The following is a 27,827-nucleotide window of genomic DNA, read 5'->3' on the forward strand; positions in this document are numbered from 1 at the left end:
AGCAGAACCAAGGAAAATATACACACAATGACAAAAATTTAATGCAAACAACACTAAAGGGCATCAGAACTCAGATTCAATGTACCCACCAATCTTGGTTCCAAAGAACAATGATAAAACACGCTTCCCTTCCCTCCAGAGTCTACAGAGGCCGAATAATGCAAATGCCACCACATGCTATCCTCAAGTCAATTGGTTTTGCTTAAATGTTTCTGGTGGTTAAAAGGGAGATTTCTATGTGGGCTGAGGTATATTGAGAAGTTACTGATGCAGAACAAAAACTTTATTTTTAAAAAGTCATAGTATTAGACATTTTAGCAATATATATAGCATATGGAATTCCTCATATCTTTGTATAACATTTCACAATATACTAAAAGCCTATATTACACATAGCTTTCATTAAGTAGCCAAATATGAATAACAAAGAAAATTAGATATTCACTGAAAGTTGAACTCCAGCTTTAATACTTCACTAACTTGGAAACTGAGAATGTGAGAGCTGATTGGGACCATTCAGATTCCCCTACTCCATGGCCTTCATTTGCTAAACATATACAAATACAAACAAAACAAAGGATGCCCTAACCTGCCCTAGGCCATTCTTCCCTCGGTGCCCAACACAATTTTGGTAACTTCAATGGCCCCTCCTTTGCTCTTGGCTCCACAAGTGCTAGTTACCTCCTCTCCAATTTCTAGCCCCAGGGCAACTGCCCATGGAGGGATTACACTGAATTTCAGCTGACAATATTCCAACTCTTTCCCAGTTGTGGTGCATCAAATGACTCTGGTCTATTTAAAACTTCTGATATTTTATACCCAAGTCCTTATCCTCTACACAAAGGGTTTCTTCAAATCAAAGCCTTCATTTTACAGACAAGGATACTGACACCCAGACATTAAAGGTCACACAACTAGTTAATGGCAAAGCCAAAAATGGGACCTAGATCTCATTTCTAGTCCACTGATCTCTACTCTAATGATAATAATAGTAACAATAAATATGCAATTATATATTCATATAGGTTCATATCCACAGGCAACTATCACTGGAACTGTTTCTATGAGTACTGACTTTTTTAAAACTGCTAATCACAAACTTTTAAAAGGAGACCACCTATCCACCATGATCTTGGAATACTGAGGGCAGAATTATAAATTCCCATAATCCACAGTGGGACCTCCAAAGCAGAAAAGAGTGGAATCAGTCATGAAGCAAAAGACCCTATCCAGGGCTGATTGATCATAAAAGAGAAAGTTGTCTTACTCAAGATGTCTATGTAATTTTCTTAATTCTTGACTTTGTTAGAATAGACCCAAACATGATTATTTACTTGAACAGGATAAAACCTAAAACATTCAAATATCCATTCATTGACCTTCTCAGATATTCTGACTAATCCAAAAGACTATAAAAATAAACAAAAAAGACTAGTTTTTTAGTCTCACATGAATGCAGTATACTTAAGAGATAATAAAGATATCTGAAACCATCAGGTTCATTGTAATTTGGGTTACAAGTTGTAAAGTCATCAGAAATTCAAAATTGGAATCAGTTTTATAAGTCTCTTTTAAAATTGCCAGCTCACCTTTCAAAAATTAAAAATCATTAAAAACCTGCAATTGAGATTGTAAAAGTTTAATGAAATGTTATACAAAAGTAACAACCCAGTCATCTGTGGTACTTTTTAACGTATTAAAAGTAACTAACAGGGGATCTCTAAACAGATCATGGAAAGCTAAGTTAAATCTAGTTAAGGCACTTAAGATGGAAGTCAATTTCAAAATCCAAAAAAAAAGAAATGCTCAGTTTTGAATATAAAGGTATCTCTTTTCTCTACACACTAGTTCAACCTCCAGGGCATGTAACCTCCCTAGACAAGTAATATACTAATATTTTTCTGTGGCCAGACAGCTTCATACAAGTTTTACTATTAGGAATCACAGCTTAAATTCAGTGGGTACAACATGAGCAACAACAGCTGGTGAAGACACAAGAGAACGCACAAAAATAAGGTTCCCGATGGACTAACAAGTAAAAGATGAAACTACGTTGAAAACTACCAAGGTCAACCATTTCCCTTAAGCAAAGGCTTTTAAAAGCCATTTTTCTTCTGAGGCCTGGAGGCCCTTTCCAGACAGTGATCACCTATGGCCTCACTGGCATAAGGCCACAGAACCTTCCGGTATATACTCTGGGGAAGGTGAACAGCAGCTGGCAGTCGACAGTCACAGCTTAAAAAAAAAAAGGCAGGACTTCACTTTAGGTCTAGCATACTTGTCCACACCCCTCTCTCTCACCATAATTGGATTTGCCTTTTTCACCATCACTGAAGAGATTATCTATTTTGACCTAATGGTAAATAGTGAATTAAATTCTCACAGAAAGTTAGTAACTACTGTGGAAACAAATAGGGAGCAGAATCATTTGAGTTACAACAGTTCATTTGCAGACTTTTATCTATTATTTTCATTCATTGAAGAAAGTCAAGGATGAAAACATAATGAATTTTTATCTTGCTCTTTTCCTCTAAGAGGATGGGAGGAAAAAAGAATTCAATTTAGTTCAACAAGCATCTATTAAGCGGTAACTATGTACAAGGTGCTTGGAATATGAACAACAAAAAGTCAACTCTCCTGGCCCTCAAGGAGCTTATACTCTACCTGGGAAAGAAGAAAGGGGAAAATATAAGTACCACTGGTTTTCAAGGGCACTTCATTTACATACAGGGGCAGCAACCAAGACAAACTAGATGCCCAACGCATGACCCATGGGGAAGAGATTTTTTTTAACAGAAAAAAATTGCTTTAACCCAATTCATTAGTATACATTAAACTTAGCACAGTAGGGCCTGACCTCCTGTTCACCCCAACCACTGGATAATTGAGTCACTAGGCATCATGTTTAGCATCAATTAGTAAATTAGTAAAATTCATCATATAATTAAACATATTCATTCATATACTACCTGTCACATACCAAGTACTGATCATGTGGTTTCCCAGAAATCCTCATAATTATCACTTTATTTAATCATCTTTCAAACACTGTCTTAAAGAAGACAAAGACTGAAGGAAATGTGTCCTAATCAGAAAAGTGCTTAGGTTCACTCTGTGAGCTATGATGGTGACCCCTAAAGTAATTTCAAATTAGGATAATTTTTTTTTAAATTAGGAAGTTGGACTAATTGATTACTCAGCTGACATATTTTAAATGAGCTTTCTTGAATTAGAGAAAAACAGGGGAAAGGAATTCATCTGAAAGCTCTAGATATAAGACTGCTTATTAGCACCCACAGATATGACTTTTTTATGTGACTTTTTTCTATTCAAAGTTCCAAAGCAATGTGCTTGAGGAAAAAAGACCTAAGCAAAATATCCATTAGGGAGCTTTGGTCTGTACCCATGAGGAGTGTGTTGTTTTTAGGAGGCAACACAGCACATCTGGTTTCTCAACCTAAAAGACAGATGTGCAAAGCATCAATTTCATGGGGGGAAAAAAGGGGAAACGGGGAGTAGACATTTATTATAGTTATCTGAAATTGCTGGATAGATAAAGATTGATCAAGATATCTCTTCATACTGGAGTAGAAAAATATTTTATCAGGTGACTAAAAATGAACAAAAAGGAATTCCTCAAATTAGACTGAAGTACTGTTACTAGAAGATTTTCTTTTATTCCCAAAACATACTCTGTCTAAAAAACTCTGAATTCCACAAGGTTAACTGTTTTGTAAAGCTCACTGGGATGGGGAAGTTAACAACAGAAGGAAAATTTGTCCTAACACTGCATGGACTTTTAAAGCAAACTGCTTGTTAACATTAAGGCACTACACATCACTCTTTGGTTCAATTTTTTAACACAATCTCAATCCTTTTCAAGAGAGGTAATATGAACCATACACATTTTGCACTGTTCCAACACAATATATACAATTTCCAAGCTTTAATGTTCCAGCGTTGATTTGCTTCTTTTTAATTCATCAGGAAACTGAAATATATACATAGATCCATTAGTCATTACAGATCACAATGTAGGAATGTATTCAGGCATTAATGTACTCCCCCATCTGCCCCTCCCCCCTCCCATACAGACAAGGGTACAGAAGAAGAGGTAGGCATAGAGCTAATCAACAACCTTACCCCAAGCCTTACCTCACAAGAGGCACAGATTTTTTAATTAATTTGAGGATTCCTTTTCTTTACATGTCAATAAGAGAGGAAATGGAGTGGTTCCAGGAAAAGGGGGAAGGAAAAAAGTCCTGGAAGGCTTATTTAGCTCTTTTCCTAAGTATGCAGATGGAGAAGAGAAAACAATAATACTTTCTCCAAGAAAGAGAAAGGTGTTTGGGACATTAGAGCCTGGGGTGGGAAAATGCAGGGTCTCAAAGCAAGGAAAGGAAGTGGCAGAGATTTACATGGGTGGCTCGTGCTTTGTAACGAGTTGTGTGGCTAAGCTTTGAGAAACGGGGGCTCTCTCAGCTCTGCCTTGGACCACTGGTCAAATCGAGGTGGATGAACTATGAATACCATGCTGCCATCTTTACTTGACATTATACTAATCTAATTTAGAAATACTTAAAGGAGCATAGGTTGAACTAAGTTTGGGGGAAATATCATAACTCAGTCCATTTGCATGCAGACAATTTAAGAGAAGTCGGGAACAACTTTAAGACACAGAAAGAGTGAAACAAGTAGCAAGATGGTAATGCACCATCTTGTCCCCAGATTACAGTTAACAAAGGAAAAATCTTTCTTACCTGTAGGGATAGCCATGGTATTTAGACTTGAAGACAGAAAGCATCCAACTGAAAAACACGACGACCAGCACAATGCCGACGGCACACATTACTGTCAAAAGGAGACAAGGGCATGCTAACTAAGAGCTGTGTAGGGGCTGAATGAGACCGATTAGAGGGCCCTCATCTTCACTTCCAAAGGAAGAATTTGGCACATGTGATCCCTAATTATCTGGCTCTAGAAGAATAAAGAAGCCTCACTTTCACCTAACAGAGCTTGACGGTTTTCTAAGATGATTTTTTTTTTTTAAGTAGATACAAAGACATGGAGCATGTCCTAGTGGACAAGGTGAGTGCTTGCTAAACTTGGAGTCAGAATGAACTGGTTCCAATTGCTGCCTTAGATAACTGATGAGTTGTGGGATCCTGGACAAGCTTGTTTCTTCCTCTCTGATGGGAGGGTGGAACCATGAACTCCAGACCTCCATTTAAGGAGAGAGCTCAACTCAGACATCTTCTTTCTCACCATGCTGCACTACTTTGGGGCTTCTCTGACAGCCTTCTCCATCATGCCCCTGCATCAGGTACCCTCCTGTCTTCCCTTTCCCCCACTTTTGTGTTTTGTCTTACACCGAACCACCTCACATAGCAAAAAAAACCCTGATTTTTAGAAAAGCTTTATTGGAATAACAAATATCTCTTTTATGGAAGTAGGGGCTGGTAATTCAGAGCACTGGAAAAATGAAGAGTACCATTGGATTCAAATGCCAAAGGTAAAGAAAGGTTCATTCTTTCAAGGTATCATTTTTACATAAGAATACTCAGTTTTGGACTAAATATGATATTCCATAGAACTTGTACACTTTAAAGATATATAGAATTGACTTGTATCTTAGAAAAGAACAGATACCTAAGGCAAGGAGATAATTTTTTTTTCAAACAAAAGAATTAGTCATCAAACTGCTTCTTAGATGATATTTTAAGTTTTCTTATATATGAAATATCTATTTGATGCATTCACAGTTGAGATCTATGAATATACTTGGCTCTGGAAATATGAAGAACAAATCAAAGATGGTTCCTTAAGAGAGACCACAAAGAGTTAAGAGGGCACAGTAAAATCTGGGGCTTGGGAGTCAGAGGACCTGGGTTCAGAAGCAGCCTCTGAAACTTGTGAGCTGTGTGACCTTGGCTTGCTAACCTCTATATTGAGACCAGAGCCATATTATTCTTTGGTGCAACTTTAGAAGGACTAGTAATATTCAAATTTCCCCCATAATACAGAATACACAATAGAATCTCTGAAAAATGAAAAAACAAAACAAATTTGCCTTCTGAGATTTCCTCCAACCATTCATTCTCTTTATCTTTTAACAAACGAAAATTATATTTTCATCTAAAAGAAAAGTTAGCAAAAGTAAAAATGAAATATTTGTGATCTCGCGATAGGCAGTCCTAATTATTGAAAAGTGTCTACCCTGCAAAAAGAAGATCCCTTTCCCTCCCTTTACCTCCAGATTTCTTTCTTCTCCCTTGCTCTCCCCCTCAGCTCCTGCTACCTGCCCCATCCCAGGGAAAGTGGGTGTGAGAAGGGTCAAAGATTCAGAACAGGAAGAGACCTCAGAGGTCATCTAACCCAACTCCTTCCTTTTACAATTTAGGAAACTGAGGGAGGCCCAGAGAGATGAATTTTTTTGCCCCAAGATCACAGGCACTAGGGCTGGGATTGGAAACCAGATTATTTGCCTCCAAACCCACTGTACTAAGCTTTCTCCCAGGACCCCTTTCAGGGCAGTGATCCTTTGGATCTTGTGTTAGATAACTCTGGAGAATGTCCTACACTCCAGAGAAGCTTTCAGACGGTTCTGAAGAAGAGAAAACAAACTCTCTTCTTGAGCACCATCAATTTACAAAACATTCCATCTGAGTATTTTAAAGCCAGAAGAAAACAATACCCAAGGAAAGGAGGTGACTTGCCCTGGGGCACGTAACTATCAAGCAATCAAGGCCAAGATTCAAACCCAGACCTCTCCGGACTCTGCTATCTCACCTCTCAGGAACACCAAGAAAGGGAAAAAAGAGCAGTACTAAAAAGGGAAGCAGACAAGCCAATATCTTCAGGCTTTGAGGGAGAAAGGTTATGATTTGGAAGGCAGGCCAGGACTGGGAAACCTAGCTAAGGAAAGAAGGCTTCTAGAGGGAGGAGGTCAAGCTCTTCTGGGGAAGACAATCCCCACTTCTCCAACCCCCATTTTCTCACTCCACAATTCCTGAACCCTGTCCTCACGTCCAAATTCTACCTTCCTGAGATCTTCGAGTCTAGTTCCCATTTTCTGACCAGTGGGTGGGTTGGGTAGTCCTTGCTCCCATTTCAGGGTTCCTGGAATCCAAAGTTTGAACTTTAAATGTAGTTTCCCACAGAAACTCTGCTCTTGGTCACCTATTAGAATGCTGTAAATGGTGACTAGGTTCTACAGTATTATTAATATTGCATCATAGGTTTTTGTGGACAGGCCTAGGAATCTAACCATCATTTATTAGTATTGCTTGACAAGAGAATACAACCCACTTATAAGATGGGAGTTACTTGTGTTGATTTAGATAAAAGAGTAAAGTTGGTGCCATTAAACTGTGAAGAAAAACTTCTGGATTGCAAAGTAAAGGGAAAGTTCAGCCTTTAAACAGAGAGAACAAGCCGTCATTTGGAACATTTTTCGCTTATAACTCAATGCATCTCAAACATTTATTAAGCATCTGCATGGGAACAAGGCATATACAGCTCTTCAATTTCAAGTCAATACTCTGAATTGAACTTTTACAAATGCTTTATGAAACTTACGCTTTCTCTTTCCAATATCCATATGAGACGTGATGGCTTCACACAGCAACACTATCCCCAGGGTAACAGCACCATCTTTGAACTTGGTTTAAGGAGAAATTCAAAGACATTCATGATAAGCTACGCACATAATATTGGCTTTGTTTCTTCTGGGAAAACAGAGTATGGTGAACGAGGAAGATTCTGCCTATCTTAAGGTAAAAATTGGTACTTAAGCATAATTTAAAGAAAATTAAGTTTGGAAGAGACATCCAATAAGCAATCAAAAACCTACATTTTGAATGAAACATTTCAGTGCCTAAGAATGATTTACAAAAAACCCCAAAACTCACCAAACAAACTATTCTTTCCTACCTCTTTACTTTGCCCTTTAAACAACCTGTCCTACAACTCTTGCATAAAAGTATTATCTTACATATTTCCTCACCCAAAGTACATACAGACAGTGTAAGTGTGCCTCAACCAGCTGGAGAGCACAGAGACTTGCAGATTCAAAGAAGACTTTTCCATACTCTCCATTTTCCTCAGACAGTCCAGGATGAGAAGTAAAGTGACCCATCAGAGGATCCCAATTGTTATTTGAACCAAGACTAGGCCAGGCTTTGGCAAAAAAGAGAAAGCCAGCAAAGATAGGAATTTTAAAATAACAACAAAAGAAGCCATCTAAATATCAATGAGGAGCAGATGGATTGTGGGGGAAGGCCAATGGAGGGCATCTTTCCAGACCCGGCTCCTTGGTACTAACTATATGAGCAGGAAAGCAAAAGCACAGGTTTCCTTTCAGCAATAAATGTCAGGAAGCTTAGGAATGTATGCTGTCATGCCTCATTGGCTTAATTCTTTGGGGGAGTATGTTTGTATTTTTTGATTAAAAGACTATCAGTTATTTTTTCTTTTTTACTCCTTTTTCTTGGGTTTGTGAGTATGTGTGTGTTTTCTTTTGCAACATGGCTAATATGGAAATATGTTTTGCATGACTTTACATGTATAATTGATAACATATTTCTTGTCTTCTGAAGGGTTGGGGAAGGGGAAGGAGAGAATTTGGAGCTCCATTTTAAAAAAAATCAATGTTAAATTTTTTTTTTATGTGTAATTGGGAAATAGTTTAACAAAACAAATAAAAATAAAAGACTATCCATTTAAAAAATCTTGATATATTCTGCCATTTTATCAAGTCTGTTACTCTTTGTATTAAAACAGGTTCCAGCCCCTCTACACTTTGGGAGATGGTTCCTCTTAAGCTGTTGTGGTGAGAAAAAAAAAAAATCACTTGATGGCCAATGCTTCTCTAGGTGTAGTAGACTGGCCCTTAGATAACAATGAGTCTGTTTCTGAGTATTCTTGAAAGCCTTCCTAATTTGGCAGAGATGCGAGGGCTTCCCCTCCCCTAACATGAACTGTTTCCAATCACCTCCATGGCCCAAACCTATAAACGATAAGAACAAATTCGGTATCATGAAATGCAGATGCTGGATGCTCAGCAATAGTGGGGCACGCAACATCCATGATGATCCACCCTAAAGCAGAAAAATACATCTGGCTTAAAAGCCTCTATTTTTCCAAGTCAGAAGTGGAGAGAAGGTATACGTTACATAGCTTCATGGAACCTGCTCAGGTGCTCCTGGCCTAGTACCAGGGGAATTTCCCCTGTTCTCTGCATGTCCACTCCCTGTAATATCATCTAGCCAAACTAAAAATACCCTACTCTATCAAGCAATGCATCCAAGCTATTTACTGCTGAGAAACAACAACAGTAGACAGCTCCAGATGGTGGCTAGAAGGGGGGGATTCTACATCTTAAGCACAATGAATGTAGAGACAGAGGACCCTGAAAGAAAGGTTCAAACAGTATATGGAGGATAGACTCCAGATGCAGTCACTGTCTTGAGCCTATAGGTAAGGTGATCTGTCTTTTCCTGGAGTTGGGTTAAAAAAAAAACAACAAAGCTCCCCTAAAAGAGAAAAGAACATAGATACCATTCAAAAAGTCAAATTAATATACTTCGAAGCGCTTTGTCTGATTAAAGTAAAAGCATGAAGCAAGTTTTTGCTGCAAAGAGCATTAATGAAAGACCATCATCACCCTGCAGAGAGACTGTAGCAAAGGGAATGCAAGAAATGCTGATGAGGGGACAGGGACATGAAAACTAAGTTACTGCGAGTGAATTATTATAAGGAGGATACTAAACAGAAGGACGATGTGTGTTTCAGCTACAAACTGGGCCTGGCTGCTTCCATGAATGTAATTCTGGAAAAAAATAAAAACATACCAAAATTATTTTCAAAAATAAAAATCCAGATACCATTATGTGTGTATATATATATATGATATATATAAATTAAATTATGGAACTATATATCTAATTATGAAAAGATATTCAATTGGGAATTATACTCAATTATATATTATTATTCAATACATTCAATTATACATTATTCAATATCTAAACATACAATTATGGAAACAAACAGGAAGAAATGTTTGATTTTTTTAAAAAGAAAAATGAATGCTTTTGTTTTTAAGAAAACAAATCAGAAGTAAATACAGACTTTTACCTACAGGCCCTACTGAACAAAAACACAGAATATTTAAAGCAAAGACTACTTTTAGGGGACTATATGCCAAATAAAGGGGGCTTCAAAGCTTTATAAATGGAAAAGTAATGTAACCTGGAGATGTGAGTTGATGTCCCAGCTGTCCTTGTGTGACCATGGGTAAATCACACCTTATTTTGAGCCTTACTTTCCCAATAATTATAAAATGGAGATAATAACTGGATTCCCTCAAGATAAAGTTATTCATTGGGAGAAAAACACTTTGAAAATTTACAAAGTACTAGAGAAAGAGCTATTCTTATTACTGAGAGGCAGGCTGGTATATCACATAGAGGGCTGAACTTGGAATCAGACACTCTCTAGCTGTTACCCTGGGCAAGTCACTTAACCTTTTGTGGTCTCACTTTCCTCATGGGTAAAGAATGACATCTCTAATTGCTTCTAGCTCTAAATTTATGATTCTCTGAGCATTACTAAACCAAATATATAGAGTTTGGTTTGGGTTATAAGAGAAGGCTTAGTGACTTCACTAGATGCACCAGAGAATTTCAAGACAGTTGAAAGCAATACTAGGGAGATGCAATGGATATTATTAGACCATGAGGACTGAATTAGAAGAATTCAGAGAATTATGGGGAAGAATCATATGAAATGATTCACAATAAAGAAGAACCAGGAAGGTAATATACACAAAGACTATGACAGTGCAAATGAATACGATAAAAAAAGTCAGCCTACTCCTGACTAGATAGAATGACCACTTTGGGTTGCAAAAGATCCATAAGGAAACACACCCCCTCTTTTCCATAGAGAGGTAGGGGGCTATAGCAACAGTCTTGCCCCACTCTTTGTGACCTCATTTGGGGTCTTCTTGGCAGAGACAATGGAGTAGTTTGCCATTTCCTTCTCCAACTCATTTTACAGATGAGGAAAGGAGGCAAACTAGGTTAAGTGATCTGCCCAGGGTCACACAGCTAGTCCATGTCTGAGGCCACATTTGAACTCACAGTCTTTTATGCACTGTAGCACCACCTAGTGGCTCAACAAAAGGTAGACTACACAACAAGAACAAACATGCAGGGGGATGTATGTTTTGGATTGGCCCAGGGCCAAAAATTAACCCACAGTCAACAAACCAGCATTTATTAAACATCCATTTTTGTGCTAGGCACCACGTAAGGCAAAAAAAAAGTGAAACAGTCCTTTGCTTCAAATAGTAAATATTTCGAGTGGGAAACAACATGTACACATGTGTATATAAGCATATAGAAACTAAACCCAAGGTCACATGGGAGGGGGAAATCTAGGCTGACTAGCAGCTAGAGGCAATCAGGAAGGGCTTCATGGAGGAGGAGGTACCCTAGCTGAGCTCTGAGGAAAAAGAGGAATTCTAAGAGGCTTGGGTTGGTAGGGAGAGCAATCCAGGTACAGGGAGACAGGGGACAGCCTGCAAAAAGGCACTGGAGAAAAAATGTCATGAGAGAAGAATGTAGCAAGGCCAGATTGACTGGACTTTGGAGTGTATGAAGGGGAGTATCATATAATAACATTGGAAAGGGAGGTTGGAGCAAGGTTGGGAGGAACATTAAATGCCAAAAGAGTTTGTATTTGATCCTAGGGGCAATGGATGAGTAGGAAAGAACATGGTCAGCCCTGCGTGTAGGGCCAATTACTTTGGCAGCTGGGTGGAAGAAGGCCTCTAGAGGCAGGGAGCCCAAGTAGATGGCTAATGCGGTAGTTTAGGAGAAGGAGAGGTGATAAAGGCCTGAAGTAGGATAGAGGTGGCTGTAGAGGCCAGATGCCAGAGATGTCATGGGAGAGAAACAACGTTAGGTGTGGTAACTGATAGGACATGTGAGGTAAGGCAGGGTGACAAGTCAGAGATGATTGACCCTGTGAACCTGCCAGACAGGAAGAATGGTAGTATCCTTATTCAAGATAGGCAACTCTGGAATAACTTTATAGCAACAAGACAAGTTAGAAAAATCCAATGGGGACATTAAGGATCACTTTCTACCATCAGGAAGCTTAGTGACCAAATATATTTCATTAAGAAGATAGGAAAAATTCTACAACTTTATGGTCACAAATAAGAAAGTCTTAATTGCAAAGGGGGAAACCCCGCAACAGTTAGAGACCACTGCATCCTAATTATGCCCCATGGGGTTTTTTTTGCTACATTTTATAATTATTTCACAGAACTGGGGAAAAAAATCATATTAACTAAACAGGAATTTTCCATGGTTTCAACTTTTTAGGAAAATTCAAGGTTTTTTTTAAAGTAAATATTATTCACCATGAAAACAAGCAGAACACAGTCCAAGCACTGGAAGAAAAATACATTTTCTTTTGTTTCTTTGCATGTTGCTACTTTAGCTATGGATACAAAAATGTCTGGGAAGTGACTTGGCCCACTGCTTTTTAAAAAGTCAGAAAACTGCCAAATACTTCCCACCCACGCTGTTTCCCACCACAACAGGGAATGAAACAAGTCAAAACAACATTTCTCCAAATGGAGAATGCAGGCACCTGAAGAATTAAAAGGATTATGGGGAAAGATATGGACCAGGAGCTACAAATAAGAGACTAGCACAATAGGCAGTAAATCTGATGGCAGGCAACCTATATATTTTTCAAATATAGTTGACCTATTCTGCCTCTTTGCTTATGAAAGACTGAGCGGGTATGAGGCAATGGGATTCTTTATGGGGGAGGCAGAGGATAACATCCTGCATGAAGAAAAAATAAGAGAGTTGCAGAAATACTCAAGGGGCCAAAGGATCGAAGCACCACCAAGTTAGGGAACTGTCATGTGACAGATATCATGGTGTCTAATAAGTCTAAATCTTGGTTTTATGACACCCATGTTTTCTCCAAATCATTTCAAAGGGTATGGATAAATTCTCAAAATAAAATTCTAATTCACAATCCTAACAACAATGGGGTTTAAAAACTAATTGCCCCAAAGCTTGGTAATCTCTGGTCAAGTCAATGATTCAAACAGGAAGAAATGATGATGTTTAGCTTAGAGAAGAGCACTTCTAAGGAGGGTAGGGAAGAGCTAAGACATCATGGCTCACATTGGTTACTGGAAGGGCAGAAATAGGAAAGAGGAATCTGACTTGTTCTGCTTGTCCCCAGAGGGAAAAATTAGGAGCAACTCAACAAAGCTGCCAAGAGGCCACTTTAGACTCCGTGAAAGGGATTAACTTCCTAACAATTAGAGCTATTCAGAACTAGTATGGACTGCCTCTACAGTAAGTAGGTTTTCCTCTCATGGGAGGTCGTCATCCAAAAGATGCTAGATCATAGGTGGGGAACTTATGGCCTGGAGGTTCCATGTGGCCCTCTAGATCCTCAAGTTCAGCCCTCTGACTGAATCTCATCTTCACAGAACAAATTCCCTTTATAAAATAGCAGAGATGATTCCTTGTTAGGGTTACCTTTACAGTTACAGGTCAAAGGTCAGATTAAATGGCTTGAAGTTCCTTCTAATATAGATTCTCAGATTTTATTTGCAAATATGCATTAAGAGCCTGTGCACAAAGCACTATGTTGAGAGCTGGGCATAATATACACAAAGTTTAGATAAGACCCAATCCCTGCCCTCAGTGAACTTAGTCTACAGGGGGAAGAAAGGATACACAGCTCTCATGTAATATTTTATATAAAGGTTAAGTGTTATATGAAGAAGGACAGGAGAAACATCACAGGATGGATGACATTTGAGTTGGGTATTAAAGAAAGAACTGAAATTCACAAAGGCAAAAAGGACTTTGCAGACACAGAAAATAGCGTAAGCAAAGGTAAGGAGGAAGGGAAAAAAATGGCGGACTGGGAAGTAGAGAGAATAGTTTGCCTGCAAGGTAAAGTGAGATGGAAAGGTAGGGTGGTACCAGATTATCAATGGTCTTTGTATGCCAGGCAAAGGTTTTTCATATATGCAAACAATTATTTTTTTAACCATATATTTTTTAAGTAGGAAATATAGGGAACCACTGAAGAATTTGATGGAGAAGAATGACATGACCTAAAGATAATTCTGGCAGTGGCATGACTGTCAGGGACTGAGCAAAAGGCAGGAAGGCCTATCATGGGACTATTGTAATAATCTAGGAATTATGGAGGAGACAGATTTCTTGGCACTGGTATCTGAATGAAGAATGTAACCTCAAGGACCCCTGGGCCTTGCCATCACCCCCACACCCTTAGGACTTTCAGGGCTTTCCATCTTCCCAGTACTTGAACTTTCTTTTATATACAGTCACCCCTCATGGGTGTGTGAGATCCTTGAGATCAAAGACTTATCTCTCGTTCTCTGTTACTATCTCCATTTCTTAGCACAGGGTTAGGCACACAGTAAGCGCTTGATGAATGCTTTTTTATTCTTCAACAGGGGTAGTAATGATAAAGAAAAGCATATATTTCAAACACTGAGTTCATCCAAATAAATGCAAATGGTTAAATAATGGTTGAAGAACTCATTTTCAATAAGTGCTCAATTCTTTTCCCTTCTAATTAACAAGCATTTATTTTTTCTTCCACCAACTCCAAATGAAAAAAGAAAAACCTTTGTAACAAATAAATATACTGAAGGAAAACAAATTGCTACACTGAAGATGTCCAAAATGTATATCTTTTTCTGCATGCTGAGTCCATCAAAGAACTCAATTATTAACTGAGTTTTTCATATGAAATTAATTAGTCCAATAACCTACCTGTGCATCTGGAACTATATAGTAGTGTCATTTAGATACGAATCAAAACAAAGATTACTGAATAACCACTACCAGAATTCCCATCCTTGTGTGTGGTGTTTTACAGGGTCACAAAGTATTTTCATGCAGAGTAGCTCATTTCTTCCTAGTGCAGAGCTGAAATGGACCTCAGAGATCTCGCCCAGTTCTCTGATTTTGCGAACAAAGAAACTAAGAGATTAGCTAAATAGTCCCTACTGTTCAAAAGGTGGCAGGATTCAGTATTAGAACCCAGGTCCTGTGGCTTTATACCCAGTGCTCTTTTGCCTCTATCCCTAGAATGAACAATGAAACAGGCAGGATGGATATTTAAGTCCCTTTTTACTAAGGAAACGGAGGTACTTTGAGAGAGTAAGAGGCATGTTGAAAATTAAATAACATTAAATTGGGTTTTCTCGCTACAAATTCCACCATGGACAATGTTAACTCAGTGTTCATTCTACGTAGATCACAATTAAATTCATCCAGGGTGAAAGAGCTGCTTTACTTGAGACAGAATAACCGAGCAATTTGGATTTTACTATGCTATTTGATCTAATCATTTGAGACTTCATTTAAATCCTTTCCAAGGAAATAGTTTATAATAGTTTTTTAACATGTGTGACTCAACAAATGATGAAGTAGGTTGTATTCTCCAAAAGGCCCCAGGACTTTGATGCCTTATTCTACATGAAAATGAAGTTTCATTTTTCAACAACTGAGGACAATGTTTCTGAGGCATTTACAGCACTGCAAACTTGTATGCAAAACCTCAAGGTTTTCTATTTTCAAGGTATGAAGCTATGACAGATTGAAAACTTGGGACCAAGAAAGAAACTGAGCTTACTTCATATATCAGACAGATTACTATTAATCTAATTAATTACTATTAATCTAATTACTATTAATTACTATTAATCTAAGCCTGCAATTTAAAAGAATCCTGGCCTTTCCTTACCACCTGTCCTGTATGGGGATTCTTATGAGCGTATGGTGGTCCTCTTATGTGATTCCACATCTGTCCAGAAGTCATTGCAAGTACAAAGCACTAAAAAGAAAAAAAGAGATACAAAATAATTAAAAAAAAAAAACGACCCTTAAAATAGTGAAGTAAAATGGCAAAGCCTATCTACTCAGCATATTTGGTATACTTCTACGTTCTTTTTAATATAAGGCACTATACAGTAGCGTGGTAACCTCACGTATCTGATGTGATACAAGAAGAAGAGCTTTCTTTCCTCAAATATTGAGGCTCATTCTAAATGCTTTGATTTTATCTTGATAGTCACAAGTATATCAGGAAAAAATTATATTTACAAAAAAAGAAACATTTATTAAGCACGTACTATGTGCCAAATACTTTGTCAAATACTGATTACGATAAAGCTCTTTGTGAAAAGCTTCAAGTTAGCCAGTTAAAAAGCCTTTTCTAAACAGAAACAATTTTAGAATGTTATCTCTTGTCAGAGATAAGAGAATTACAATTTGTTTCCAAATAGAAAATGGAATATCAGCTCAAACATTCTAATTTTATAGCAAAAGATTACTGTGCTGAGTCTAGGCTAGAAAAAAACATAGTGCCCTTTTCCTCACAAAAGAAAACAAAAGATTCTTTTGAAACAGAATGTTAGAAAAGTCTTGCACTAAGACTTTGGGGATACACTGTATAAACTTGGCTGAAGAGATAGTATTTTGAATTTTGTTCAAAGAAAAAACTCTGATTTTAATAAATCACTTACCAAAGCTGCAAAAGCCCATCCAGTTTTGTTAAAAAGAAAATCGAGATTACTTCTTCGAAGATATACAAGGCCACCAATAACAGCCAAAAGCAATCCTAACATAAGGGGTCCAGCATAATTTGCAGGCCTAATTATTCGAATCTAAGAAGAGAGAAGAAAAATATGTTTAAAGATAGATTCAATGATTTACTATGGCAAAATAATTAGAAATGAAGGTATACATAAGGATACACATGTTAACCTCCTAAAGAGCATGATGGTTTCACTTCAAGGGAATATCATATAATAAAGTGACATATCACACACTTTATTGCAATTTAGGCTATCTAATCAAGAACGTGATTCTCTGTAGATACCACAAAGTTTTTTAACTTGAAGACCTCCCAAGGTACCTCACTAATCAACTGACAAATGAAATCCATGATGGGGATACCAAGCTCAAGAAGTCCTTTCACTCAGCTCCCTGATTCTGGAAACTATACCATCATTTTATAGCTTTGGGGGAGGAGGGAACAGTTAAAGTTAGTGACTCTGAGGAAGACAAGGAGGGGAGAAATGCTAACCTTCATTATATTGACTGTCTAGTAAACTTTCTGCAGACAAATTTTTTTTTCTCTAAATTGAGTAAACTTACATTGACATCAGTTCGATCAGCTATCCACCGGGCAATCTGTTCGGCTGAAAAACCCCGAACCTGCAACTCATATGTATCACTCTGTTTTGGCTTTCCTTTGGCAGGGAAGTTCATGAAAGTTGGAGCCGAATTCATGTTTAGCTGATTCGAAAGTAAACCAAACAAAAAACCCAATGAAAAGGAGGAAATCATGCCAGGAAAATAATTCACTAAAAACTGCAAGGGAAGGAAAAAGCTTAAAGGTTTTGACATTATAATGCCATTCTCCCAGATGTTACCCACTCTGATTCAGTATCTTAAGAAAATCTTACCATCTGAAATACATCAGACCCATCATCGAAATCTACCATAGCAAAAAATATCTTGTTGGTAAATGCACTGGAATATCTCCAGGAGTTGGCCAAAATATGGAACTCTTCATCAGCTTGCCTAGATACAAACACATTTGAAAACAAATAAAAAAGAATGATGGAATTTACTAAAAACAATAAGAACAGCACACATACATATAAACAAGAGTAGAGGTGGGCTTCTGAATGCCCCCCCCACCTACCATAGTGAAAAGGAAGAAAGTATGCATCTAAATGACACAAAAGGGCAGTTAGTGGTGAAGTAGATTGACTGTTGGGCCTGGAGTCAGGAAGACATCTTTCTGAGTTCAAATCTGGCCTCAGACACTTACTAGCTGTGTGATCCTGGCCAAGTCATTTAACCCTATTTGCCTCAGTTGCCTCATCGATAAAAGGAGCTGGAGAAGGAAATGGCAAACCACTCCAGCATCTCTGCCAAGAAAACCCCAAATGGGGTCATGAAGAGTCAGACATGACTGAAAGGACTCAACAACAACCACAAAAAAATGACACAAATTGGATCCTGAGCAAGGTACTCTGCCCTTATCCTGTGGAAATGAGAATCTCACCTGCAAATCAGAGAGGCAGCATCAAAAAGCAGCTGATGAAGCACTATGCATTGCTATACTGAATAAATGAGTCCATCCCAAAGAGGCAAGCTGCAGAGTTGGGTTTATATTCATCTTTAGTATTCATGTACTTATTTTTCTGAGAATTCAAAAATCAATACTAAAAGTTATTTCACCTGCAAGCTAAACAGTACTGTGATACTAACTAGACTAGAACTTTGGAAGTATAATCACTGGGCAACTATAAGGCTAAAGTGAAAACAGCAAGTCTGCACCCTGCGTTTCTAGCTTCATGGCCTTGGGCAAGTCACTCAGTTTCAGTTTCCTCATCTTGTAAAATGGGGATACTAATAGTATCTACCTCACAGGGTTAGTGTATGAATTACATGGAACATGATCTGTATTGTGCTTTGCAAACCTTAAGAATGCTATATAAATAATAGCTAGGATCAGAGGATCTAAAGCTGCAAGGGATTTAGTGATTCAGTCCCCTTATTTTCCATATCAAACTCAGGCTCAGGGAAATCAAATGACCTGTCTAAGATTAAACAAGCAGTAAAGAGAAAGTCTAAATTTGAACCTATGCTTTCCAAACCCTAATCCAGTACTTGTTCTGCTCCACTCCACTGCCTCTCCTCCTATGTAAAGAAGCTGGAATCTAATTAGAGGGAATGTTTAATAAATAATATCTTTTGGTGTAAATGATGAAAAATCTCAAGCCATCATCAGTTCTTCGATCATCATCCAATGGAGACCATCTATCTACCTATCCAGTACTATTACTGTCTTTTGACCTGATGTTAGGGGACAGAGACAGGAAACATCAGCATAACCGTGCAATCAGATTGGCTCTACTAAGGGGTGGGAATGGTGAACATTTTATGTTTCAATTTTTTAAAAAAAGCATCCCCAGATGACATCAGAATAGAGCTGAAAGTTCATACCGGCACACCAGACACTGGCGATGTGGTTCGAGAGCTGTGAACATCACAATCACTGAGTAGTTTTTGGGTGATGCCTTGACAAAACGTCGGAATTTATCTCCATTCATTCTTATCACCGCTCTCTTGCTGGTCCAGTCCATCAGCTGACTAACCTTTTCTGACAACACCATCTACAAAACAGAAAGCAAGGATTTTTCACAATACTAAAAATTGTTAGTGCTTTAAATTCTGATACAAATGATGACTAGGGGTAAAGAGGAAAGTGGAGTACGTGATGAAGTAAATATCCATATTATTGACTTAGCTCTTAGTTTTCTACCAGAATCTAAAAAAACCCACTTCTCTATTGTCACTTTGGTTTGGTGAGAAATTATATTTCAATGCTAATTATACTTAGCTCTCTGAGTTTTGGTGTATTCAAAAGAAAAAAGGGCATAGCAAAAGGGTGGAAGAGGGGATGTACAGAAGACTGCAAGGGGCAAAAGCTCTGCTCTTCTTTGCGGAATTGGATGATGGAGGGCTAGGAAGCTCATAACAAATGCAAGTTTAAATATTTTTAATGGACTATCACTGCAAATATGGAGATAGGGAAAAGATCCGTTGGGCTGTGAAACTTAAGGTATGCCTGTCAATCAAGAAGCATTTATTAAGTGCTTACTATGTGCCAGGCATTGGGGATACAAAAAGAGACAAAAAGTTCCCAACTTCAAGGAGCTCACAATCTGATGTGAAAAACAGTATGTTCTCCTAGATGTTAGACAGGAAATAATTAAAACAGAGAAAGCATTAGAATTAAGAAGAGTTGGGAAAGGTCTCCTGAAAAAGATTAGATTTTAGTTGGGACTTAAAGGAAGCCAGTAGGTGGAGAAGAGGAGGGAAAGAATTCCATGAAGGACAGCCAGAGAAAATGTCCAGAGCCTAGAGATGGAATAATTAAAGTGTCACCCTACAATATGAAGGAGCTGCACATTCCTGACTTCACAAACAGTCAAATAATTATGTCATAGACATTCGTGGATGGAAAGAGGGCTAAAATGGAGGTAGAGGTCCTGGGTTCATATCTCTATATTCAGTCACCTACTTCCTTTTCATGTGACCTTGGGCAAGTTACTTTAATCTGTCTACCCTTCTGTAAAATGAAGCTAGCAAAACACATAGATAAGACTTGGTTTCAGGTGTCCCTTCCAGCCCTAGGTCCCTGCATGCATGACTGCTTCTATGCAGAGCTGTCCTGCGTAAATTACATTTTAGCAGTAACACGTATCTTTATTGGCGTGTAACGTCTGCAGTAGCAGAATCCCTGGATTACCTGTATGTAAGTTACAGTACAGTGAGGAGACACGTGTATTTCAGTTAAGGCAAAGCACTGGAGACAACGAACCAATAACTAGGAGGGTTTAGTGGCCATCGTTTCAGTCAAGCAACAAATGTTTCGAAGAGAAACATTATAAAGGGATGGGGGGAGGGGGCAGGTGAGTTGCTCAGTGAATTAGGCAGGGAGGTGGACAGGCTGGCTGGTTGGGTCTTCCTTGCTCCCTCTCTGGGCCTGTGAAATGAGGCCCTTGAACCAAAGGTCTCCAAGGCCTCTTTCTAGATCGCTCGGTCTATGCTCTCTCTTGGGTGTGGCGTTGTCCTCAGTGCAAGACAACCAAGGCCGGGCTGCTCTGGGCCTGGAGTTTGGGGCCATGGCCAATGTCGGCAGCTTATTGACTTTCCCTAGAAGATCGCCTCTCCCAAAGCCTAAGGACTTGAAAAGCAGGCCCAGGGCGCGCCTCCGCCCAGGGAGGCAATCGGGCGAGGGGGAGCCGACCCCTCGGCTCCCCCGAATCAGATCGCGGCCCCCCTCCTCCCCGCCCCCCCCCCGCTCCAACCCTGGGGACACAGCGCCCCCCACCGCCCAGCCCCGTCCCGGCAGACAGCACGGGGGAGGGGCCCGAGGCCGCACCCTCAGGCCTCCCAAGCCCCCTTCCGGCGTCACACCCCCAGGCAGAGAGCAGCAGCCCCCCCCCCCCCCCCCCCCCCCCACCACCACAGCAGGTTGCGGAGCCGCCCCCGAACGGGCAAGCGAGCCAACCGAGGGCCGCTGCTCACCTCCTTTCTGCGGAACGCAGAGGCAGGGGGGAAGCGGCAAGCCACGAAGAGCAGCGCCAGCGCCAGCGCCGCCACCGCCGGCACGCACCAGACCCGCCAACCGACAGCCATGGTTACTCTGCTCCGCTCCGCTCCCAGCCCCGGCCAGCCCGAGTGAAACTTTCCTCTGCCGGTGATGGCGGGGGCGGGAGAAGGAAACGGCCCACCGGGCGCGTTCGCTCATTGGTGTAGATCACAAAAGACGCCCCGCCCTCTCCCTTCTTGTTTAAACCCGCAACCCCGGCTTCGGGACAAAAGGGTTTTTATTTCTGATTGGCCGGTATCCGGTGGTCTGCAGTCTTGAGCAGAGTGATCTGGAGTTTTCTGATTGGTCTTTTTGATACAGTTTCTGGGAGATGCTACCCGGAGACACCTAAATATAGATAAATGTACCGACTTTGCTGCATACATGAACTGCCTGGAGACAAGTAATATATGCCCTCTCCCTGTAAATCACTTTATATCTCTTTTGTATTCCGTTGTCTATGTGATTTTTGTTTCTTTCCCTCACGAGAATATACATTTCTCAAGGACAGGGAATATCCTTTCCTTCTTGTCTTCACGTTCCCAGAACCCTCCACTGTACCTGACCCTTAGTAAGGACTTGTTGAATTAAACTGCACATGCGTGAAAAATAGATCTGCAGCCTGAGATAATTTTGATCCTCAAACACGATAATCTGTTAATAAAATCATAAGACTTTCCACCACTCCCCCTTTTCAGGAATTAAAAACTGTATTCTACCTCTTCAATTAAATAACACCACGATGTAGACTTTTTTCCTTTTTTTGGTCCCACGAATTTTTCGAATAAAGATTCCAAAAAAAGACAAAAAAAGGCGTGAAGAGTAATTAATCAAGCGTTGTAATGTTTTGAAAAATTGCAATAGGTATCACTCGCTTAATAAAACCCCGAATCTGTCAAGTGTTTTACTACCTAATAGGCTTGGTGGGAACAGGCAGCAAGGTGCATGCGTGGGTTTCCGCATCCGATTGGGGAGAGGTAGACTGTAGGCAGGGTAGAATGGGGTGGAGTGGATAGAGAGAAGAAAAAGAGAAAATTTTAATTTTTATTCATCATTTATTTGCCAGTCAAAGACAGAGATAGAGAGAAGCACTATGGAAGCACTTTGCAGGCCTTGAATTATGCAGGTTATATAATAAAAGCTTTTTTGTTTTGTTTTTCACTTTCCTTTTTTTTAAAATGATTTCTGTAAGATGAATAAGGCTCAAGATCTTCCTTCTCATCCCAACACCCCCATGAGATTATGTTTAGTGTTCAGTCAACAGTTAATTCAGCTGTCCCTAAAATAAAAAGAGCATGCCAGTTAATTTTCACTGTCTAAATTAAGATGCCTTGCCTACTGTGGGAGGAAGTTAGAGACTTCCCTTTTTTCAGTACTTGCAATGTATCCTAGTAAGTTGTATGTAGTGATTTTTATGAGGAATTTGACATTATCTTCTTCAAATCCCTACAAGAATTTAGATGTAATGTTAGTGTTGTCCTTTTTTTGTTTCTTTACCCTGATAGCAAAAAAAGGAGTACTGATCTTATTGTAATGGGTAGGATAGGGTCAGAAAGACAAAGGAAAGAAAGAAAATAGCCCTGAATTACCAAAGAGTGAGAAGGGGGGAAAAACCCAACCTAGTGTGTCAGAAGTGAGATTCGACCCCACGCGTCTCTGCGGAGGCGAGAACAGAAAAGACAAATGTCATCTTGAGTCTGACTGCACTGCGACAAAAACTATCTGATTACATCATTGAAAGGGGAGAAGGGCTGGTATGTAAATTTCCTGATCAGACCCAGGGTCGAAATCACTTTTCTTGCCTAGGAATACAATTTTTGATCGTCCCTAACGGCACCCTGTCCCTGCTTTCCGCCCCCGTTGTATCTGAAATTCAAGGGCGCTTCATGGGTAAATTCATGATTAATGTTCTTTTTGTTGTGGTTGTTCGTTTCCAAAACTACATTTCCCAGACATCATTTCTCATTTCCACTGCCGCAAAAAGTTCTGCAGTTCCGACGAGAAATCACCGGTATCGCGAGAGTTACGATTCCCCTTTAGTGGGCGCCGCAGGCGGCCATTTTGTTTCTTTTGACTTCTTGCAAGGACGAAGCAACGCGCGTGGCGCGCTGTCGACAACCTGAGTCCGTTGTGGTTTCTTCTTGCTCTTTTGGCGATGTTCCCTCTGTTTAGGAGGGCTTTGAGCCGCTTTTCGGGTAAGAAAATTTCCTTTTTCTTGTGGACAGATTATCCCTTGAAAAGGCAAGCTGAACTTTTGGATAACCTTGAATGCCTTTGTTCTCCCTCCTCGAGACCTCTTAATTCTTTAGATAGCACCTTGTCGCCTCGTTTTGCGAACAGTGTTGTCTAACAGTGTTGCGGGGGAAGAGGTTCTCTTGAACCCCTAGCGTTTCTGGGTGTCTGAACGCCAGGGACCTAGCCACGTTTTCCTGCTTTCCGAAGGAGCTGTCATTCCGTGCTAGTGCTGGAGGAGGAAACCTGGCTAGCTCTCTGCTGTCATAGTGACCTTTGTAAAAGACCTCGGAAGGTCCACTGGGGTGTTGCACCCCCTCTCCTAAAACTAATCCCGGGATGGGCACTTGGCTCCCTCAACTGTCTCTGTCATTGCCAGGGTCGCGGTGACTTTGCAGGGAAGGACGGTCACACCCTTTAACTATCCTCTTGGTGTCTGTATTTGCCCGGACTTTTTCGCTACGGCCAAAGACACCTTCACTTCTCCCCTGGGGCACAAGAAATTAATTGCGCTTGCCGGGGGAATTTATTTCTCTGTACGTGGAAGGCTGGGCTCTCCAAAAACAGTCTCGTCCTTCTCTCTCCCCGTCCCCGCGTTCCCCCGTCCCCAACCTTGCCCTTGTCAAAATTAACCTGGTACAACTGGCCAGTGTGGGCCAAAATGTGTATTTCGTTCGGTATTGCCGGTTAGACTGTTAAGAGACCTGATTTCTATTATTGATTTGCCCCGGATCGTGTGACCTTGAGCATTTCCTTTCCATGTGATTTGCTCTAACCCTTTTTTCTCTGCAGAGGGCGAGGCTGGGGGTGGGGTTGAGGGAGTGTACTTGCATTATTGATGGTCTGCCGAACCCCTAGGCAGCTTCTAAGATGGCTACTAAAGATCTGGCTCAGCCCACCTTTGTCACAATCTAATCCCGCATTCATACCCCTGCAATGCACCAGGCAGAGGAAGTCACATGACCTATGCCGCAAACGCACCCCACCTGCCTGAAAAGAAATCGAATGTATTTTGAGAAGGCTACAGAAATAATCTAGCTCAATTAGGGAGGTTTCATCTCTGGCAGGAAAGAGTCTTTATGATATTGCATAGTTTTTATAGCCAATGTTTTTAGCCTTTCTAGGAAGACTTTGAATGCACCAATGAGTGAGTGAATGAATGAAGCTATTAAGCTCTTGTGTCAGCCACTGTGCTAAGCGCTGAGGATATAACAAAGCAAGACACTCCTTTTTTCCTGGAGCTTACTTTCCAATTCTAATAAGACAATAAAAGCTAGAGTTAAAGGGGTAAATTGGGACTTGGCAAAATAAAGTGAAAGCTCACTGGGGCTTGGGGGGGGTGAGATTAAAAGGATGAGGTCCTACAGATCCCTGCCCCCCCCTTTCTCCTTTTAGTCAATTTCTATGTGCTTTGCAGGGTGGCTCATAGCCAAGGTATGAAATATAAACGAATATTCTTTAAACTGTTCAAAGAAATATTAATGTCTAATCATCTTTTAAATAAAATTCTCTTCCTGTTTACTTGCTAGGAGGAAGGGAAGGAGATGGGTCTCGTGGGGTCATGTGGACAACCTGGACTTATTATATCGTGATCATCCTGGTGCTATTTCATCATTAGCATATGTAGATCTTGCCTGGATCTCACTAGGGACCATTTTCCTTTACTTGTTTAAGAATAATAGTATGTTTGTTTAGAACTGGAAGGGGCCTTGGAGATAATCTAGTCCAGTGGTGTCAAACTCAGTTAGAAATGGATCCCTGCAGGCCAATAACATCTACAATGTATTGAATTTTTATTTCTTTTGTGAAACATTTCCTAATCACATTTGAATCTGGTTCAGCCATACTCGGGAGTGTTATTGGCTGAGAGTTTGACACCTGATTTGGTCCAACCCCCTCATTTTACAGATGGGGAAACAGAGGCCCAGAGAGGGGAGGTCCCCAAGGACCTCACACAGCACAACTCCCAGGCCAGTGCCTCGCTGCCACTAACCTCAAGAGGTTAGTACAGTAAATGTAATTTTAAATTTTATGTCACCCGTGGAGCATGTTTTAAAACCTAACTGAATTCAAGAAATAGGGAACTGGTGGGAGATGATTTGGGAAAGGGCATAAAGAAATTTATGCATGCTGTTATATGGTTCTAGTGCAGCTCCATTACATCTTCTTTGGGGTGGGGGTGCAATAGGAGAGGCAGTTGGAAGGGGGGATGACAAACAACCACACTTTCAAGATTTTGAAGTTCCTCCTTTGGAGTAGGAAAGGACTAGGCCTTTTTTTTCCCACCAGGTTTATACAGGATCATGCATTTAGAAATCATCTCTTCCAATCCATCATTTTACATGAGGCCTAGAGGGGTTGAGTGACTTGGCCAAGGTCAAAGGCAGGAATCTGAGTTCAAGTCTTCTGATTCCTAGTGCTGCTTTGGTATTGCTAAGATATCAGTTAACATTGGTGAATACAGTCTTCCAAATATGGGGAAATAGATTCTGTTACAAGGAATTTTTCTTTACTATATAGTCGTTGTACACATGCTGGGTGGGGGGAATTTGTTAATACACAAAACTTATAATAGTTACTATAAGTGATCATTTTTTGATGATTATCTTAAATTTTGGAGATATCTGATGAGTTTCTTAAGTTAGGCTTTTTATTTATTGTGTTCCATTGATATATTTGAGTTTGAATTTCTTTGCCCTTGCATCTCAGAATTTGGTAGCATATCTCTCATTGTAGCATACTAGTATATTTTGCAGATGATACATCATAGTGGATTGAAAGAACTTGCCTTGCAGACACCTCAGTGCCTTGGAGTTGAGGATCAATCAATTCAGTTACTAGTAGTGCAAATCCTAATAACTATGACACTTCAAATACAAAATCTGTATTTTGATTTCTTGTGTAGTGTTTGAGACCATTCTTAGTTCACACTGCATAAGATGTTCTAAAAAGTGGAACTATAGTAAGACAAACATTTTATGCATGTCTATGAAGGGACAGAAATTTAAAATTTTTCTTTTTTGCTCTATTAGATGTCCCTATAAATTTCCACCCAATTTTTACACTATTTGGAAGCAATGCCATTACTCATTTATTTAAGGAGTACAGTGAAAAAAGCTGGCTTGGGAGTCTAGGACCTGGCTTCATATTCTTGTGAGCTTACTACCTGTGTGACATTTGGCAAATCACTTAACTTACGGGGGTCTCATTTGCTCATCTTTAAAATGAGAATATTGAACGAAATGACCTGAAGTCCCTTCTAGGTTCTAGATCTATGATCCTATATTCTTGAGTTTGTTTTGGGTCTGGGTGAATTTCTGTGATTCTGTTTTGTCTTCCTTCCTACTTTGTTTTATGCTTTTCTATATTTTCACTTTAAGCAAACATGAGGTGTTCAATACCATAAAGTCATATACTTGTCCTTCATGATTATTACAAATAACGGTCAAATCTGCTCTGGCTTCCTGAAAACTGATACACTTTTTTGTTTTGTTTTTTTAGTTCGCAGCTTTCAGCAAACTGTTGAAAGGCAGAACCATCAGGACAGGCTGCCTAATTTTCATGATAAGTATGGCACCCCAATATTGCTCAGTGGAGCCACTTTCTGTCTTGCCATTTGGGCATATGTAAGTACCATTGCATCCCTGTCTTAGTACAGAATTATTGCTAAGAGAAATGTGGGATGAAAGATAACTTATTAGATTAAAGTATTTACCGCTTACATTTGACAGAGACTGTAAGTAACCAAGAGTTGATTATTTGTGGTTCTAACCAGTGAAAAAAAGGGATGGAGAAGTTCTTGGGTATGGAACATTGACTAGTTATGCTGTGACTGTGGGAAGGAAAATTTTGAGGGAAAAAGTGTCCGGTACAGAAATGTAAGGTCTGTGAAACTAAATGACAGTTTTCATCAGTGTACACTTTAAGTTGACGAGAGGAGCCTGCCTTTTCTGAATTGTAAAGGAAAGTGGCTGGGGAGGCATGTGTAAAGTTTGCAAATGTATAACTGAGAACCCTTTTAATTTTATAGGCGGCAACACAGATCGGAATTGAATGGAACCTGTCCCCTGTTGGCAGAGTGGTCCCAAAAGATTGGAGGAGCCAATAAAGGAGAAATTCCTTTTCCAGAAAGCTGGCATCATTCTGGATTGCTCCAAAATTAACATAACAAAGTTAAAGGTAGTCTGTTATCAACCATAATGTGGCATTGTTAATGTAATAAAATGCATTTGAAATCTTTGTTGTGTAGACCTTATTCATTTCCTATATTAAAAAAGCTTGTGCTCCAATTAGTTTAATGGTCTTGTGAATGTATTAGTATTAATATTAAG

At 39.7% G+C, this 27,827-nt stretch overlaps 2 protein-coding genes across 3 annotated transcripts; one reads left to right on the forward strand and one right to left on the reverse strand.

Annotated features, from left to right (window-relative positions):
• Positions 1 to 265: 265 nt before the first annotated feature.
• MAGT1 (magnesium transporter 1) lies at positions 266 to 21,408 on the reverse strand. The gene is made up of 10 exons (XM_072626442.1): positions 21,201 to 21,408; positions 19,110 to 19,279; positions 17,558 to 17,675; positions 17,247 to 17,387; positions 16,613 to 16,753; positions 15,832 to 15,921; positions 9,766 to 9,829; positions 7,579 to 7,653; positions 4,761 to 4,851; positions 266 to 3,991 (listed from the first exon to the last, which is right to left on the reverse strand). Exons 1-10 carry the CDS (start codon positions 21,309 to 21,311, stop codon positions 3,976 to 3,978), a joined length of 1,017 nt encoding a protein of 338 aa, XP_072482543.1. The 5' UTR covers positions 21,312 to 21,408; the 3' UTR covers positions 266 to 3,975.
• A 1,874-nt stretch (positions 21,409 to 23,282) lies between these two features.
• Positions 23,283 to 27,735, forward strand: COX7B (cytochrome c oxidase subunit 7B). 2 transcript variants are annotated; one of them, XM_072626372.1, is made up of 4 exons: positions 23,283 to 23,459; positions 25,405 to 25,497; positions 26,998 to 27,122; positions 27,527 to 27,735. In XM_072626372.1, exons 1-4 carry the CDS (start codon positions 23,420 to 23,422, stop codon positions 27,602 to 27,604), a joined length of 336 nt encoding a protein of 111 aa, XP_072482473.1. In that variant the 5' UTR covers positions 23,283 to 23,419; the 3' UTR covers positions 27,605 to 27,735. The 2 variants fall into 2 exon arrangements, with proteins under 2 accessions (XP_072482473.1, XP_072482474.1); XM_072626373.1 differs by lacking the exon at positions 25,405 to 25,497.
• The last annotated feature ends 92 nt before the right edge of the window (positions 27,736 to 27,827 follow it).

The sequence above is a fragment of the Notamacropus eugenii genome, chromosome X (genome assembly GCF_028372415.1).
Source record: "Notamacropus eugenii isolate mMacEug1 chromosome X, mMacEug1.pri_v2, whole genome shotgun sequence".
In the NCBI taxonomy this organism is placed as follows: domain Eukaryota; kingdom Metazoa; phylum Chordata; class Mammalia; order Diprotodontia; family Macropodidae; genus Notamacropus; species Notamacropus eugenii.

What these genes read in the sequence shown, in the direction of transcription:
- MAGT1 (XM_072626442.1), bottom strand. Translation starts at nt 21,311, where the DNA reads ATGGCTGTCGGTTGGCGGGTCTGGTGCGTGCCGGCGGTGGCGGCGCTG. An exon ending in ATCCCCATACAGGACAGGTG is followed by an intron (nt 9,830 to 15,831) that starts GTAAGGAAAGGC and finishes ATTTTTTTCCAG; the next exon opens with AATTACATTCATGGAAGCAG. An exon ending in GGATATTGGAAAGAGAAAGC is followed by an intron (nt 4,852 to 7,578) that starts GTAAGTTTCATA and finishes TCCTTTTGACAG; the next exon opens with TAATGTGTGCCGTCGGCATT.
- COX7B (XM_072626372.1), top strand. Translation starts at nt 23,420, where the DNA reads ATGTTCCCTCTGTTTAGGAGGGCTTTGAGCCGCTTTTCGG. An exon ending in GCTGCCACTAACCTCAAGAG is followed by an intron (nt 25,498 to 26,997) that starts GTTAGTACAGTA and finishes TTGTTTTTTTAG; the next exon opens with TTCGCAGCTTTCAGCAAACT. An exon ending in GTCTTGCCATTTGGGCATAT is followed by an intron (nt 27,123 to 27,526) that starts GTAAGTACCATT and finishes TTAATTTTATAG; the next exon opens with GCGGCAACACAGATCGGAAT.